At 48.0% G+C, this 17,429-nt stretch overlaps 2 protein-coding genes across 2 annotated transcripts; both read right to left on the bottom strand.

Moving 5' to 3' along the window:
* Window positions 1-3,807: 3,807 nt before the first annotated feature.
* oma1 (OMA1 zinc metallopeptidase) lies at window positions 3,808-10,326 on the bottom strand. The gene is made up of 8 exons (XM_076153204.1): window positions 9,633-10,326; window positions 8,791-9,019; window positions 8,373-8,546; window positions 8,181-8,288; window positions 7,355-7,483; window positions 7,158-7,232; window positions 6,764-6,913; window positions 3,808-5,277 (listed from the first exon to the last, which is right to left on the bottom strand). Exons 1-8 carry the CDS (start codon window positions 9,971-9,973, stop codon window positions 4,951-4,953), a joined length of 1,533 nt encoding a protein of 510 aa, XP_076009319.1. The 5' UTR covers window positions 9,974-10,326; the 3' UTR covers window positions 3,808-4,950.
* Window positions 10,327-10,648: 322 nt separating this feature from the next.
* Window positions 10,649-16,333, bottom strand: mysm1 (Myb-like, SWIRM and MPN domains 1). The gene is made up of 20 exons (XM_076153203.1): window positions 16,244-16,333; window positions 15,981-16,053; window positions 15,684-15,754; window positions 15,402-15,476; window positions 15,235-15,319; window positions 15,024-15,122; window positions 14,268-14,829; window positions 13,923-14,175; window positions 13,693-13,823; window positions 13,493-13,596; window positions 13,326-13,403; window positions 13,134-13,210; window positions 12,951-13,005; window positions 12,773-12,823; window positions 12,606-12,680; window positions 12,328-12,516; window positions 12,113-12,242; window positions 11,907-12,012; window positions 11,428-11,485; window positions 10,649-11,318 (listed from the first exon to the last, which is right to left on the bottom strand). Exons 1-20 carry the CDS (start codon window positions 16,297-16,299, stop codon window positions 10,968-10,970), a joined length of 2,679 nt encoding a protein of 892 aa, XP_076009318.1. The 5' UTR covers window positions 16,300-16,333; the 3' UTR covers window positions 10,649-10,967.
* Between the last annotated feature and the right edge of the window lie 1,096 nt (window positions 16,334-17,429).

Genomic DNA, 17,429 nt, shown 5'->3' with positions numbered 1-17,429 from the left:
TTCTCCGTGGATGAGATGTTGAAGCTCTCAGAGACAGACCTACTGTGTTTGACGGCGGCGAGCCCTAAATGCCCGACCGGGTCCGGCTCAGCTCAGTGAGTCCGGTCGACGTTGACGGACAGCGTTGGGTCTGGATTTATCCTCTCTCTCTCTGGCCCGTATTGTTCTGATGTGTCAGATCACAGAGGGGAGAATAAGAACACGACGCACTGCTGCACTGATGGACACGGGGATGGAAGGAGGTACAGTCATGTGTTTACACTCCAGGCCTGTGCTCAAACCCTCAAACCTTCCCCCTGTGAAAGCAGCTGAAGAAGGCCAGCTTAAACAGTTTGATCTCATCTCATTTCCAAATCCTTGAGCGTCCCTCTGCCTCTGCAATCTTCCTCCCCTCATTCCCGTCATTAGGTGATACCTCGGCTTGTTGAAAGACGGTTATTCAAATTGGAATCAACACTGACACAGAGGCAGATGTAAAAGGGGGGGGGGAGGGGAGGAGGAGAGGGGAGAGAGAGCTGCTTCAAAGCTTGTACCTGACGTCGTTAGTATTAATGTGATTCCTCTGCAGGTAGGGATCGATGCAGCCAGATGAGAGACTGTGTTAACATCCTAATCTCTAATAGCATCACAGCAGCCCGACTACAAAAACCTCCACCAGTCCAACACACACACAAACACACACACACACACACACACAGATCAAGATGATAAGACAGATGGAGAGGACATGAGGAGCCATTAGAGGAAGACCTGTGTTGTGTGTTGAAAGAGAATACCCAGATAACCTCCGTGACCTCGTGTCAGAGAGTTCCCTCACTGCCTCTGCAGGATAGAAGAACACGGCAGTAACCAACCAGAGATCACGCTCAAAATAAGCATTTCCAGGTTTGTTAGTGGAGGTTTCTGTCTGCTCTGGAGGCTGCAGCCGTGTGTTCTGCAGCAGAGTGTAGCAGCTGTACACATAATGCAGGAATTAGCAGTAAAATAGCTCTCGTTAAAGCGGCACTAGGCCAGGTTATGAGAGGGAAATAGGAGCCATCTTCTCCGCCTAAATCACACTGGGCGGCAGCACAGAGGAGCAAAACCCACCTGTTTACTAAATATACTGTTTTAATGGCAAGGAAGTTCACCGAGGGGAATTGAATTGCGCACGAAGCGACAGATTTGAACCGAGTAGCAAAATACAAAACCTGCCGGGCAAGCTAGAGAGAGCTGGACTCCCCAATTACCGCTGAGCCTCATCATCGCCACCGATCGCTAAGCAGGGAGAGAACATTACGTCCCATTTACAGCGTTTATTCCAGGAAAGGAAAGAAAAAAACCCAGCTTTTACACCGAAACTCTCCCTGTTTACTTTTTGGGTTCATAATTATTGTTTGCCTCAGAAACACCGACTGTGACACAACGGTTTAGTTTGTCTTGATTTAAAATGCCGGAAAACAAAACTGAAACTTTGACAAAACACACATTTGTAGCATAGACTCACACTCTGGGTTCAGGTCAACCCGGATGCCCCCTTTATCATCATTTACGCTGCATAAATAGATTTGGATTGGGGAGTAGTGACGGCCCATAAACAGGAAGCTGGGCTGCAGACACAAGGTAATAGTTATTTTAAAAATGGATGAAGATCGTTCATGCAGCAAGGATGAAGCACAACACACACAACGACCCAATCACACAGCAGGCAGGAAGCAGAAACACTTTCAATACAACACATAACTTACAGATGATGTCTTATTTCCCATTTCTGTGATCAGAGGCGCTCACATCATAATGGAGTGTGTGCTCTCACTACAGCACACACACACTCACACACACACACAGGGGATTCTAAACAGGAGTCAGATTGCAGGCACGCCATCGTTTTACTTTGCTTATATGAAAAGCTTTTTATTGAACCAAATTATGGACCAGCAACAGAAATTGGATCCATATTTTGCGACGGGCATGATTGCTTTAAAAGATCCCAAATCTAATTCTGAGTCATTAGTGAGCCTCTGGAGGATCTCTGCTTCATACCGTAGACACAACCTCTGAGACAAGAGTGTGTGTATGTGTGTGTGTGTGTGTGTGTGAGAGAGAGAAACAGCATCTTTAATTACCCAGGTAACACAGCCAGATGCTCCATCACTCTGGCAATGGCAGTGATTAAAAGAAGTAAAATATTCATTTCAATCAGACACCCACATGCCACATTTATAATTAATGCACAGCGGAAGGACACGATAACTTTTACCCCACACACACACACACACACACACACACACACCTCCATCACTATATTCCCTCTCTGTGCCACAGCCAGCTGCTGTGTGTGTCAAGGTGGAGCAAAAGAAATGGAATTGTGGAAGAGCCACTTCAAGCAACATTCCACAGGGAGGTCAGAGGGGGCAGCCAGACTGCATTCTGGGACGTTGCTCAGCCTCCTACACAGCAGCTGCGCCGGCTCCCTCGCTCTCTCCGTGAGTGTTTTTTCCACGGGAGAAGGCCATTGTGAGTCTGGGGGTGTGTTGTGCCTTCTGCTTTCTATGTTGTGGGTGTTCTGCCTCTTGCTGCTCCTTCCTCTACTTTGTGACTTTGCCGTGTTTCTGAGTGAATAGCTGAGAGCGGTTTGTCGGAGGTCTCAGAAGAAGAAGAAGTCTTACGTCTCAAGTGGGCGGTAGAATATACAAACACATAATCTGAGACTTGAGGTGGGTTTACAGACGTAAACAAACATCTTCTTCTTCAACTCACATCATGGCAGTATTGGATTCTGCCCGTGGCGATGTGTGTGAACAAGGAGAAGCCACATGCAAAGGGGTTTTCCATTTAGAATGTGTGTGAGAGTGTGTTATTAAACTTGATTTGAACATGAAACACAGCAAAGGGACTCAAGAAAAGTCTTCCCTTTCTCCCATCAACCCCCTTGGCTCCACTTTGGCTTGTTTTCTATTCCTGTCCCTTCTTTCCATCTGACTGCTGCGCCTTTGTTGTGCTTGATTAAGCCCTCTGTCGCAGCATTGTTTAGACTCCACCACTAGGTTACAATTACTCAACACTGTGTTGGTGTGTGTGTGTGTGTGTTGTATCACGCTCATTACAATTACCTCTGGGTGTGAGTGTGTCGTCTGCTGCCTGCTCATGTTCCAGTTTCTCCCTGTGAGCGGTGAGGGAGCCGCATCCAGATGCTCCGCCGTGTGAAGCCAGTGAATGGAAGCTGCTGAGCCAAGATCCCTGGGAAAGAGAAAAATTGGGAGCGCCGCCTTGACACACCTCAGCGTTCACAGCTCGCTCCCTGTCATTCCTCCACTCTTCCTCCCCCCTCAGACTGGAAACAAAGGAGGTATATGCTTTAAGAAAGAGGTGGGCTGTGTTCCTGCCGCTCTATTTTAGAACACAGAGATGAGAGATGATAGAGGAGCTCATATTCAACAGGCTTGGATGGGAGCAGTTGTCAGGTCTCAGTCGCTCTGTGATGAGATGAGGCCGGCTGAAGGGAATTCTGCTGTCGTTCCGGCGCTCATTTGATGATGACTGGCTTGATGTTACACTCTTGTCTATGATTCTGAAACTTTACATCTGTTTGATCACTGTGAGAGACCTGCCAGGGGTTTCCACAAGAGTGTGACTTCTGTGAGTAACTGACACACACACACACACACACACACACTCTCATGCCACACACAAGCCAAACCAATCAACATCACCGCTCATGGAATCTTTCACTCGTTTTCCCATTAGTTTGCTTGACAACTGGATCGTTTGATGCTCTTGTGGAGTCGTTAGTGTCTCACACACCAACACAAGAGTTCACACACAACATCAGGATCAGAGTCTTTTATTTTTGGCAGCCATGTTCAAGCAGAACATTTGTGTCTGGTGGCACTTCAAACTTATCTTTGTCACAAAATCTGACATAAATACTAAAGATAATACTCAGGCACTCATTAGACACCATACCTCCACCAAGGCCCAACAGTCCTCTAGTTATGACTCTCCGTGATGATGTCATAGGTTACTGACCAGAAGAATAAGCCACGCCCACTAACATATGGCTGCTTATGATAGCAGAATAGTGAGGACGATGACTTCCTGTTCAAAAGTTCACTTTCTCAAGTAATCCCTCTGATAGACAGACAGACAGACAGGCGGACAAACTTGAGTGACCCTTGACCTCCCTGGTGGAGAGGAGTGCACCGCACACACAACGACACTTCACCCCAGTCACACTCCAGTACTTGAACAATTTCACAGTAAAGCTAAATGAGCTTTCAGTTTCAGCAAAGAGATTAAAGATTGCCAAGATCCCCCCCCCCCCTCCCTCACACACACACACACACACACACACACCTGCCCTCCTCCTCACTGTGCGATCGCTCCCCCAGGCTGTTGCTGTAAACACGGATGTTTCCTCACTCAACCTGCCTTGTTAAATACCATTTTACAAAATCCCATGAAAGATTTCTCAAAGCTCGACTGAGGGAAAAACCTGGAAACAACCCAGCAAGAATTTACACCATTAAGACGCTCCAGCTCCAGTGTGTGTGTGTGTGTGTGTGTGTGTGTGTGTGTGTGTGTGTGGCATGAGAATGCAGCAGTCCTAAGCAGGATGTAGTCCTCTGTGCCCGGTCAGCCCGGTGGTGTGAACACGCGTGTTCAGAGAGTTTCCTCTGCTCTGCTGCTGCCTGCTCATGAATAATTCACAGATTAATGCAGAAATGTATGGAAGCTTTACTAATTAATGCAGCATTTCCCTCTTCCAGGCCAACTGATTAATGTGGCATCTTTGTAGTCACCAGACATCCAGAACAGAACGCTCTCTGAAGTTCAGTCAACAGTGAGCTGAGATGGAGGAGAAGGTTAGAGAGAAGACAAGGTTCTGATTCAGCAAAGGTGCAAAGGTGAAATGTGTTGGAACAACGAGGCTCTGTCACTCTGTGGATGTTACACTCCTGTCAGCTGATGCTATGCACCCTGGGCTGGAGTGTGTTTGGCCTCCGTAGCTCCAGTCCCAGCCTCTGTAGCTGTGTCTGAGGCCGGGACCGGGACCGGGACTGGGACTGGGACCGACCCTTTGGTGTCTGCATTTAGGGACAGAGCTTGCATTGTTTGGGGGAGGATGGCTGCCGGAGCGGTGGAGCTGTGGGGTAAAGCCTTAACTCCTCCCCCTCCCTCCGCTCCCCCCCGGCCTATGGCGTCGTCCAATAAGAGACGGACGGTCTTGGAGAAGACGGCGCGCGGGTCGGTGTCGGGGAGAGCGGGACAGGCACAGCTCGCCCTCAACTCCAGAGCCTGGAGAGAAACACAACAAAGAGGGAGAAACATACAGTGTGTGTGTGAGGGATTGTGTGAGTGATTTGCCAGCACACACACACACACACACACACACACACACACACACACACACACACACACACACACACACTTCATTCATTCATCTGTAACTCAGTATCACTTGCTGGATTCCACTCAGGCCTCCCACTCAACAGGTCGTCCCTCTCTGACCGCTCATGGACGTGTGTGTGTGTCAGTGTGTGTGTGTCAGTGTGTGTGTGTCAGTGTGTGTGTGTGTCAGTGTAGGCGGAGAGCTCACAAGTGTCCTCTTAAGTGCTTTGATGCCGCCGCCTCTAAAAAGTGTCACATGGCGGTGCGCAGGTTTTAATTATGGGCCGCTACGCTGGAACGCTGGAACAAACTGGTGTAAAGAGGGTCTCCCCCCACACACACACACACATACACACACACACGATACAGACTGATGGATCCCAAAACAACAGTCATCATGCCTTCAACGCCTGTGGCTACAGCCTCGCCTCCACAACAACTGCTGCTAGAGGTCAATCCACCACGACGGGACTCAATATGGCACACAGGCACACACACACACACACACACACACACACACAGCACGTGCACACAGTCAACAACACAGGCACCTGATGGACAATTAGAGCTTTACCCATCTGCTCATCTTGTGCTTAGAGCGTCTGATGGTTCACCAACAAACTGCTTCCAACTCACACTCAAGGTTAAATTAGCCGGCGCTTCACAAATTGTTCATCTATCTTTCTCTCACACACACACACACACACACACACACACACACACACACACACACACACACAAACACACACACACGATTTAAGCCTATAAAGATGGTGAGCGCCGGCGTTTGCAGGCTTAACCAGGTGTTGATTTCCTCCTCGCCTTGAGGAGAGCATTGATTGGCTCGCCGCAGTGGAAGCCGGCTCATTGTGCGAGCTCGTGAGATGGAGCCGGCGCCGTGGGGCTGCTCACACAGGTCCTCGGCTCGGAGACTGCGGCGCCTTTATGTGTGCATCCAGCCCCCCCCCCCCTCCTCCCATCCCCCGTGTGGCAGAAACTGTTTTGCCCGTCTTCCCACCGCCCTGCGTCTCCTCCTCCTCTCCTCCTCTCCTCCTCCTTGTTCTCTGCCCTCCTCTCCTCTCCTCGTGTCTGCGGGTGGATGTACATTTCTCCGGTCTCCTGACACTTCATTAGAGCCTCCCAACACCTCCTAAAGCTACAGTTTGTTCTACACATACAGGTTTATGGCCCCCTCCTCTAACAGGACACACTTGTTTCACACACACACACACACACACACACGCATCAGAGCAGCAGATGTGTGTTTTAGTTGTAAGATTGCAGTCATTTGTGTCTGCGTGCTTGCCTGCCTTGAGTGTGTGTATGATTGTGTCTTCAGTTGTGGTATTAGGCTGTCTGAATGTGTGTGTAATGTGTGTGTGTGTGTGTGTACCTGTGGTATGAGCCGGTTCATCTGAGCCACTCTGTTCCGGTGTGAGGGGTGTGTGGACAGCCACTCGGGGACGCTGGGCTCGTTCCTCAGCTGGTCACCGATTTCCATTTGCTGCCAGAAGACCGGACCGGCTCGCACATCTGCACACGCCTGGGAGGGACACACACAAACACACACGCAATGAGCCATCCTTCTGTCTTAGGCTGAGACGGAAAACCAGACGGGCTAATCATCGAGAGGGAGAGTTTGTCTTGACAACAGTGCCCCCTAGTGTCCTACAGACAGACTGCAGCTCTCTGCTCTCCTTCAAAGGATCTTCAGCTCTGTCACATGAAATACAGCCCTGGCAGATCTGTGATGATGATGATGATGATGATGATGATAATGTTGATACCTTAGCAGCCAGCTGTAATCCAACTTTGTCTGCTTCAGCTTCAAGTTTCCGACTGTAGGGACGACTGAGCATCAGCTGAGAAAGAGAAAGAGTCCCATCACACATAACCACAAACACACAACACTGCAGTTAAGTTGTGTGAGCGGCTGAACGAGCCACATAACAAACATATGCAAATATTTACAAAAGTGTCAGACCTGCACGAGTTTGCCCTGCACCCACTGTCCCAGCAGGGCCAGGCTGTCACGAGGACACACGGCCCAGATGGCTGTCAGCAGGATCAGGGACAGGAGGTCCACAACGTGAGACAGGCTGACCTGCTCTGCCTGGGCAGGGGGAGGGGAGGATTTGGGGGGAAAGAGAGAAGAAAAGAAGGGCGAGAGAGTTTGAGAGAGGGGAAGGAGGCAGCAGGAGCACAGAGCCGCCTCGTCTATAATACATAACACAGATTTAGGAGGTTTTAACAGCCGATCCAATAGAGCGCAGCCACTGGGCCGTCCACGCTCCTCTCATCTCCTCTCCTCTCATTACAATCTCCTCTCTGCTTCTCCTCTGAGGATGTTTAAAAGTGTTGAAATGCCCAAAACTTCATTAAGACTCCTAAACACCTTTTTACTACAAGAAGACTGGACTTTTATGGCCCAAACAGCCTCCATCTGTCTCTGTGGAAGGTTAATAAAGTGAGACGGCTTGGGTCAAAGCACAGGAGCTGGATCAGCCACAGAGTTAGTGACTGTGCCTCTGTGTGAGCTGATGCAACGGCACGGCAACGGGCATCAGGGGGAAGTCTCTGACAGTGTGTGTGTGTGTGTCGGGGGGGGGGGGGCTTTCAGTATATGTTGCATATATGACATAACTTTGTACACGGAATCTATTACAGCTCTCCTCCCCCTCTGTTGTTTCTCTGCTGTCAGATAGAAGGTGTGAAATGTCATTAAGTCACATTCCAAAGTTAAGGAAAATAATGTGGCGCTCTGGAACAGATCTTAAGACAGGAAGCAGTGTGTGTGTGTGTGTACGTACCGAGTGTCCTAAGAGTGCGTGAGCCATCTCGTGTCCCAGGACGATGGTCAGCTGGTGGATGTCTGCCACCGTGTCCAGCATCCCAGTGAACATGAACACTTCTCCATTCTGCAGGAACACAAACAATAACAGGAAGTTTAACAGGGACGCACAATGACCAAATGATAAGATTGTGAGAAGGCTTTGACTGACAGGCAGGACAAAGGCGTTGACGTTGGGACTTTCCACCACGTGGACGGACCAGCTGACTGAGGACATCTCAGGGATGTCTTTGTTCCTCTGTGCCAGGTGCTGCACCACACGCTCCACCACCTTGTGACGCGTGTCGTCCTCTGGGACCAGGAGCTCCGCAAAGTCCTCCATGTACTGAAACACACGAGAGGAGAGAAGAGAACACAACGGCTGTGACTACAAGAGAAGAGTGGAGAAATGAGGAAAATCTGATGTCTTTGAATGCAACACGGTGATGAATGTTGGGGCGGCATGAGGCGACAATAATGTTCTCAGCTTGTGTCAGAAAGAACCATTTGTCTCCTCCCACCAAACCATACATCATCATCATCCTCATCCTCATCATCATCATCATTATCATCATCATCATCATTCTCACCGCCTCTGAAGTCAAGGTTGCCAGTTCCATGTACTTCTCTCTGGTGAACACCAGGAGGCGTGTCCGTCCCGTCAGCGGGGACTCGTCAAGGTGCGTCAGGAGGAGGAGAGCCACGATCGCCACAGCAACGGCCGCTCCCGCCGCCAGCTGCCAGCGGCGGCGCCAGGCGGCTTCACGCAGGAGCTGCTGCCGATTGGCCGGTAACGCCACCCACCACTTCCTGATACTCCTGTACAAACAGGGAGGCCTCAGGTGTGAGAGGTTACATCATAGATCCCTATTTGGGGTGAAGAACTGATGAAGACTTCAAAGCTCCATACAAAGGGATTATGTTGATATTAAAGGGAAATACCAGCGTTTTTTGCAAGTTTTAACTCAAATCACGTAAACTTGTTATTATGTCTGATCCCTGTCAGTGAACCCTCAGTGTGCATGATGGAGCAGGTTCCTTCCGTCTACCTTTCCATTATTTGTCAGAGAATAGCAGATCAATAAGCAGAAGCTTGGTGTTGTTGTGTTGTTGTGTTGTTGTGTAATCCATCACAGTGAAGAGGAAAATCATTCTGCACTACAAAGATCAAACATCAGGGAAGAGTTACGCAACTTTGCATCGCTGTTAACTCATGTTCACATCATGTGGAAATGAACACAGACACACACTGGTGTTATTGTTGAACTAGACGGACTGATGAAACCCAGTGAGTATGACAGTGTGATGTCATTGATGAATCCAGCCCTCTGTCAGTCTCAGTAATTAATCAGGCAGGTGGCCTCTAATCTATTGATGATCTATCGGTGTGATCAGTCGGTGTATCATTGTTGTTGTTGTTGTGTCTTCTTACCTTCCCAGGATGATAGCAAAGAGTTTCTGTAAAGGTTTAAGCACAATCCATATGAGAGGAGCAGGCAGGACCCGGAGGGCAGCTGAGGTGTGGAAATGGTGCAGGACAGGAGCAGAACCGGGACCAGGACCGAGAGCAGGACCGGGACGGGGGGTCAGACTGGTTTCGGGAAACTTAAACAGGTGAGGTTGTCTGTTCGGGTGTGTTGTCCTCTGAGTGGACACATAGTGATCCCTCTTCACAGTGAGCCCGGTGTGTGTGTGGACGGGGACGCGTCCCCTGAGGCGGGAGGACAGAGAGCAGAAGCTCCTCACTGAGAGATGAACGCACAGCAGCGCCATTATTGACCTTGGTGTTTATAGAGCGACTTAACTGAGCCGCCTCTCACTCCCTCTTTACAGGAGCCAGGCGTTGGTTTGTTGAGGAGCTCCGCGAACAGTCCAAGTCACTGTGGCGTAAATATCATAAATGTATTCCTGGTTACGGGAGATTTAACACAAGAGTTTATTAGCGTCACTCCGAGCCGCCATTGTTACCGGCGGACCCGAGCTCCATGTTGAGGTTATCACGGGTCTACGTTGTTAAAGCGGTGCCGGAAGTTTGCACTCAGCATCCAGACTGACTTTGTTCAAACTGTACCGCAGCGAAAGTAAAACTATTAGATACAAATACCTGAACGGAACTTTGGTTGTTTTGAAATCCTGCTAGTGTGCGCTCTCAAAATGATTCCCCCTAAAAACCAAAGAAGAACCACTGAAGGTTCCGCTATCACGACTGCTGTTCAGTTTTGTTTAAATCATGTAAAATATAAACTACAATAAGTAATAATGTAACCAGAGGATATAATTTAGTTGTTGGGTTCTTTGATACCAATTTCATTAACATTATTTTTTGTTTATGCCGACTTAAATCTATTTTAGTGCTGCTGAAGCTTCATTTTCTGAGTGACTTACAGAGGATGTTACTGATGGATCCGGAAGCTTCTTTAAAGATGCTACACACAAAACAAAGCCAGAAAATGTACAAATATATGTTTTATATGAGCGTTTAAAAGCAACAAGCGTTCAATGATCTCACACATTTCTTTCTTTCCTTAAACAATCGCCTCACTCACCTCTCTCTCTCTCACACACACACTCTTACAAGAGTTGATCTGAGGTAATCTATTTTATTGTTTAACTTTACTCACACTAATAGTAAAATAATAAAATGTATGACAAAACTAAATGCATACTTTGGTAAATGGAAGTTTGGGATTATAAACCTGTAGAATTTATACAGATGTTATACAGATGTTATACTTACTCACTACTGCTGTTAAAAGTTCAAGAGGAATCATAATAAATAGTCATGTCCAGTCAACAACACAGAGCCCATGTGTAAAACTGGACCCCTGTCTTCTTCTCTGGTTGTTGTCTGTGTGGAGGACCCGGTTCTAACAGAACCCTGATCAGAATCTCCTGCATGGGCTCTGGCCTCACTGACTGGCTGATCCAAAGGAGGCTCATCAGGGTCGAGCGGAGGTCTGGAGGAGTTATCCAAGCCTTCTCCCTCTTCCTGGTCAGACGGCTGCTGCTGCTGCTGGGGAATGAAGTCTGACAGGAAAAGAGCTTGGATCTGTGTGAGGAAGGAGTGGCCTTCCTCAGCTGGCAGTGCCTCCAGATACTTGGCCAAAGATGACATCATCTAAGAGGAGATGAAGGATCAGGGTAGAAAAGGGACCACAGTAAACGGTTTGACAGGTGTTGTAATCCTTTATGAGAATATGAGACTGGCAGGTAGAAGATGGACTGACCTTCTCCAGGCAGGTGAGATGGGAGTCCCTCCGGAAGAACCTGTCCATCTGCACACTCCTAACAGAGCCACAGACAAGACAGTTCATCAGAGCTTTACCCAGAATGCCTGACAGACAAACTGATGAAATCTACGCAGGGAGACGTGAGTCGTCCCCAACACAGGCGTTATTAAGACACAGAGATCAGAGTGATGGATGCCTGTCAGGCTGGCCCAGCGTCTGTGTGGGTCACACCTCCTCTGTGACGGATGGATCACTTTACCATGGAAACGAACCAGCGCCATGGCACAGACACACAAACACACACAAGCTGTCCAGCAGACTCACTGAGTGAAACCAGGGGAGATGCAGTTACAGTAACACAACACTGGGGGGCGTAAACATTTACCTGCCCTTTCCTTCACTTTGGAACATTTTAATTGCCTTCATATGAGGGTGTGAGTGTTAGAAAGGACGTTACAATCTTGTCTCTCCCTCACCCGTGTGACTGTGAGTACTTGTGGACGATCCACTCGGCTCTCCTGGATGTCTGCTCCCAGTCTGGAATGTCTTGTGAGATCAGGAAGTCAAACTTGTAGGGAAGCTCTGGAGAAGTGAGAGAGAGAGAGAGAGAGAGAGAGACGCTGAGCCACAGGATAACCTATGCATCAGCGTGCGTGTGTGTGTATGTGTGTGCTTGACGTACTCTGTGGTCCTGATTCCTGGATCTCATTCACCAACAGGCATGTAGTCTGGGAGTGTGGGGAGGGGTTGGCTGGATCGTACGGGCTCACTATCATCCCGATGAAAGGAGCTCCACCGCGTGAGAAATAACTCTGGAACAATTAGATCACAGGCGCTCACTCATGCTGTTTAACCCTCTCTGGCAAATACACACAACTACAGCTACGGCCATTGTACCTGGAACTGGTCCTGTGTGTGTATGTCCCGCACAGAGGGGTTGGGGTGGAAGGAGGGATGGGAGTGGTACCAGCCCACCACACTGAGGCCCAGGGCAGAGAGAGAGTCACAGGCCTGCGTCTGAGACAGGGGGTCCATCTCACACTGCAGACCTGTGCTCACACTGTTACACGGCTCTGCTGCACAGATCTACACACACGGGGGAGGGAAACACACACAGAATGAGTCAACATCCAAGTCAGTTATCATAATATAGAGTAAATCTAATCTTTATCTACCTTTAACACTTTGTCCTCATCATTGAAAGTTCCCCCCAGCAGACCGATGACTTCCCCCCAGGACACGTGAGCATGCTGAGGACCACAGGTGGACATGTTAGGGACATTTAGATAGAAGAAGAACCATTATGAACAGACAGAGTGACAGCCTGAGTAGAGGAACAGACCATGTCCATGATGAGGAGAGCCTCTGCATACACAACCACCTGGAACGGCTCCTGGAGGATACAGCAAAGGACAGAGACTGATGACAAACCAGAGCTGATCACTCCATTAGAGACTCAACTAACTTTTATACAGAGCTGCCATTTATAACTTCATGTAGAAGTAAAGCTGATGAGTCACCTGTGCTTCTTCTCCAAAAGATTTGCAAGGAATCAACTGGAAAGGATCAAAAGATCTAAGAGGAGGAGAAGGGGACACCTTAAGAGAAGAGTATTTACAGTGCAAACACACACAAACATACAAGAACAATCTGAATAAACTAGTCTTTAACTCAAACTAAACAAATCCTTCCATCACACTCACCCTCGGAACCTCTTAAAGGGTTTGGGCCGCTTCTTCATCTCCTCTCTCCTCAGAGCTAACTCCTCTGCACTCAGATGCTGATGGGAGAACCACAGACACAATCAATCAATCAATCAATCAATCACTGTGTTGACACAGGTTCTACACAAGTCTACGCAAACGTGCTGTAGATTCCAGTGTGTGTGTTCAGACCTCGTACGTCTGTCCCTCCAGGTCCTTGGCGTCGCACCAGTTCCCCCAGATGTCTCGCACTCGCCGCTTCCTGGTGCGCTGAAACATACGACCGATCAATCAGTTAGAGCGGGGAACCATCGGGCTAGTGAATCAGATGTGTGTGGTGTGTGTGTGTGTGTGTGTACCATGCTCTGCAGTCTTTGGGCGAGCTGATAGGCCTCCAGGACGTCTTTGCCCTCTTTATGCTTGGAGCGGTCCAACACTTTAGGACGATTATACACGGCTTGTTCTGCAGAAAGACAAACGGACCTCAAACAAACAATAAGCAAGACATACTGTATGTGAAGGTACAGAACGAGAGGCTGTCTGGGCTCAGCAGTGTTACCACAGTTGAAGTTGATGGCTCCTATGAGCTCCAGGTAGGTGTGGATCCTCCCGATGCAGTTGACGTCTCCACAGTTCTTCAGGCCCGGACGGACCGAAGTCTTGTTCAGGTACTTTGGTTTGCTCTTTAACCTGACAGTCAAACAGATCAGGTGTCATTTTGTGGCGTTTGCCCGGGGTTTTCAGTGTAGCGGAGTGTGTGTGTGAGCATGTGTGTGTGTTGTGTGTTACCACTGATCCAGGATGTAGTTTCTGATCTTCAGATATCTCTCAGGGGTCTTTGAAGGCCTCCCCTCAAAGAACTCTGGGATGGCCTGTTTCTCCTCCTCTGTGATGGCTTTCATGTCCATCTGTACTTCCTGTTCAGGAGCCTTAAGCTCTTCTTCTTCTTCCCCTTCCTCCTCCTCCTCCTCATCCTCCTCCTCCTCATCCTGGTCTTCCTCCTGTCTCGAATGTAACCTCTGCTCAAATGTATCACCAGAATCTGCAAATAATAATATAGAAGGACCACAGGGTAAAAAGGACCAAGGGCCATGACCATGAGTTAGATAGAGGGTGTGTGTTTGTGTGTGTTACCTGCTGTGTCCCTGCAGGCCTCTTCCAGGTGACATCTGTGCCCCGTGTGCTCAGCGTGGGAGCTCTGGCCCTGATGTAAGTGGTCCTCTACGGTCCATTCTTTTAAGACGGTGTCTGTTTCATGTATTGCTGGAAGAAGCAAGGCCTTGATGGGTTTGTCCTCTGGAGGCTCAAAGAGCTCTGAGCAGGCAGGAGCAGATGAGGGCTGAGGACTCTGTGGAGAGAGAGAGCTGACGCTGGGCTCAGGGTCGATCTCTGTGCCGCTCAGGTCAGCCTCCTCCTTCATGGTATCCACATGCGTGTGCCTGGGCCTGTCAGTCTCCATCTGTGTGTCTATCTGCTGTCCCGGGCTGCAGGCTTCAGTTTTCACCTCTTGTCTTTTATCACCTCCATCATCACTGAGGTCATCGGTGATGTCAACCTCCTCATCCTCGTCATCAGAGAGCTTCTCTATGCGGACAGCGTTGGCCAGGGTGGAGGCCTGGCTGGATGTGGATGGGGGAGGCTGAACATGCAGCACCTGGCCAACAGAGGGGGCTGCAGCTCTGGGTGGTGATGTCACCTGTGATGATGGAGACACGAGAGAAGATAGAGAAGATAGAGAAGCTGCTCCAGAGCTGCACTGAACAGATTCAATATTCTGGAGAACTTGAATTATTATGAACTATTACAGAGAGCAGCTGGTAGAGCTCTGAGCCTCCATGCAGGCAGGATACTAAAATAAAGAAATAAATACTGAATAACAACAAGCCTCACCTTGTGTTTGAAATACTGCCTGGCATAGCTTTTGACCTGCAGAACGCTCCGGCTGCCCACCAGCTTGGCTATCTTTGTCCACCTGCGACCAAACTGAGCCTGAGGAAGAACAGAAACATCCATGTCCTCAGAAACCTGATATGATACACACCTGTACACAAACACACAATAGCTCCTGTATGGCTGCTGGTGGACAGAGAGTGAAGCTTACCAGCCCCTCCTCAAACAGCTCTTTCTCCTGTTTGGACCATCGAGAGGAAGAACCCGGGGCTGAGGTGGAGGCCTTGGCCGGAGACCTGAATGAGCGACACACAGGAGTGTAAAGTGAACAATGAGGGGAATGTGTTGAGCTGAATGCTGACAGAGAAACAGACTCACTTCTTGGTCATCTGCTTGCTGTGAGCGTTGCTTTGCCAAATGTGTTCGGGAATCTCTTTACCTGTGAGGTAATACCTACAGATAGGGTTTAGGAACTAAATCAACTTCAATGTGGAAAAATGGAAGCAACACATCTGGGCTCACATATGAAACATTCAGCAATCAAAGGTTTGAATGTGTGTGTGTGTTTGTGTGTGTGGTTGATCTGGAGGCTGAGAAGAACCCTGCAGACTGAAACTGATCAGCATCAACATGAAGGTGATGACGTCAGTGAAAGGATACTGTTCCTCCAGCAGCATCTTCTCTATCACCTCTCTGTTCTCTGCACTAATGGAGCTGTCCAACTCCCAGGGCTGAGAGAGAGAGAGAGAGAGAGAGAGGGGGAGAGAGAGAGAGAGAGAGAGATTAAAGAAATGTTCCAAACTTAAACCATCTGTCAGTAAGAACCTTAATAAAAAGTCTCTTAGTGTCCTAAACTGGCCAGAATCACAGCACATCGTCATAAACTGTTAGCATCAGTTAAGTATTCGGTCGCTTCCAGCCGCTCTAAGCTGAAGCTGCAGTCTCATCGTGTCTTACCAGAATCCCGCTGCTGGTCTTCCACGCAGACTGCACGAACTGCTCCTGCAGTAAAACGCCTCCATCGAGCTCGCTGAAGGAAACAAACACACACAGAAACACACACACACAGTCAGAAGGCTAACGGTGAACGCGAGCAGCTAAGTGTGTGCGCTAACAGGCTCACAGAGACACGCAGGTCTCCTCACAGCGCCGCAGCCTGGAGACGAAACATCACTGGGCGATGTTAACGCCATCTTTAAACAAGGAGTAAACAAACTCACCTAACACTGCTATCAAAAGCATCTCCCTCGATATCTACTTCCACTTCGTCCTCCATGTTGTTTGCTAAACGTCAACAACGGAAAGAGAACGCTGCTGGTGAACAGAGTAGGGTTTTGCTCACAGCGACACCTGGTGGTTGGGCGAGTCAACTTCGCCTGTTTTCTTCTGTCATCGTTTTCGCTTTTTTATTTTATTAAACATATTTACAACGTTTACAGTTTGGTATATACATCAATACAAAGGAACTGGAACGCAAATACAAATATAACTAAATAAAAAACTAGTTTCTCGGCAGTTATTCAGTTATATTCAACACTATTTGCTTTCTTATCAGAGAAATCATAAAAATATATTGTTTATAATCTTAGAAACAGGATTTGCAGCGTTTCATATTCTCATTTTTTCAAATAACATTCCCAATATTCCCACATAAACGCCTCCTGTTACAGTGTGTATGCTGTATTTTTCGAAAACACAAATACGAAACACAGTGTGAATATAAAAGGCCATACATCTATAAAGTTCAAGTTTGTCATTTATAATATATATTAAATCTTAACTCCAAATAAGCGAGATAACATTAATAAATCAATAATAATATAATATGCCATGTCATGTGACTGAAAACCCGGACACTGGATAGTTTCTTTTTATTCTTCATTTTATTTTATATCACAGGCGGGCCAGGATGGGGTTCTATGAATGTGGGATTGGGTGACTGCGGGGTTGTTTCAATAAAAACAAATAGTAACAAATAATAATATAATAAATTCATTATCTATACTATACAATCTATACCAACCATAGAAGATATCAGCGTTACTCATTGTTTTTATTCATTTGCCATGGAGGATATAACTTACTAACTCTTCCCAGAAGTAACATATAAGTCCATTTTATAGCCAGGTGTCTCCCTTCCCTCTAATCAGAGAAGGCAGCAGTTCAGAGTGCTCAGAGTGTCTAACAGTGGATCAGGTTTCAGTGTACAGACATGTAAACATTGCTGTCCTATATTCTTGTATTCCAGGAAACAGGAAATAACTCGGCCTCCTTTGAAAATAAATTTCTCACATACTAGCGACACCTCTGAGAAAAGTATATGCAACTGTTAGGGTAGTGCAGTTTGTGAAGTCTCAAACTCAGCTGCCATTTCCTTTTAAACCGTTTTATCTTGTATTGAATTTA

The sequence above is a fragment of the Genypterus blacodes genome, unplaced genomic scaffold (assembly GCF_046128005.1).
Source record: "Genypterus blacodes isolate CSIRO-AG114 ecotype Tasmania unplaced genomic scaffold, CSIRO-AGI_Gbla_v1 ptg000058l_1, whole genome shotgun sequence".
In the NCBI taxonomy this organism is placed as follows: domain Eukaryota; kingdom Metazoa; phylum Chordata; class Actinopteri; order Ophidiiformes; family Ophidiidae; genus Genypterus; species Genypterus blacodes.
The sequence above is the reverse complement of the archived record's forward strand: the minus strand, read 5'-3'. Positions and strand labels throughout refer to the sequence as shown.

Excerpts from the sequence above, each read along its gene's own strand:
- oma1 (XM_076153204.1), bottom strand. The coding sequence starts at position 9,973 with ATGGCGCTGCTGTGCGTTCATCTCTCAGTGAGGAGCTTCTGCTCTCTG. Across the intron at positions 8,547-8,790 it reads CAACCTTGACTTCAGAGGCG|TACATGGAGGACTTTGCGGA; the intron begins GTGAGAATGATG and ends CGTGTGTTTCAG. Across the intron at positions 6,914-7,157 it reads GATTACAGCTGGCTGCTAAG|GCGTGTGCAGATGTGCGAGC; the intron begins GTATCAACATTA and ends TGTCCCTCCCAG.
- mysm1 (XM_076153203.1), bottom strand. The coding sequence starts at position 16,299 with ATGGAGGACGAAGTGGAAGTAGATATCGAGGGAGATGCTTTTGATAGC. Across the intron at positions 13,824-13,922 it reads AACTACATCCTGGATCAGTG|GTTAAAGAGCAAACCAAAGT; the intron begins GTAACACACAAC and ends TTTGACTGTCAG. Across the intron at positions 12,681-12,772 it reads CTCTCCTCATCATGGACATG|CATGCTCACGTGTCCTGGGG; the intron begins GTCTGTTCCTCT and ends TGTGGTCCTCAG.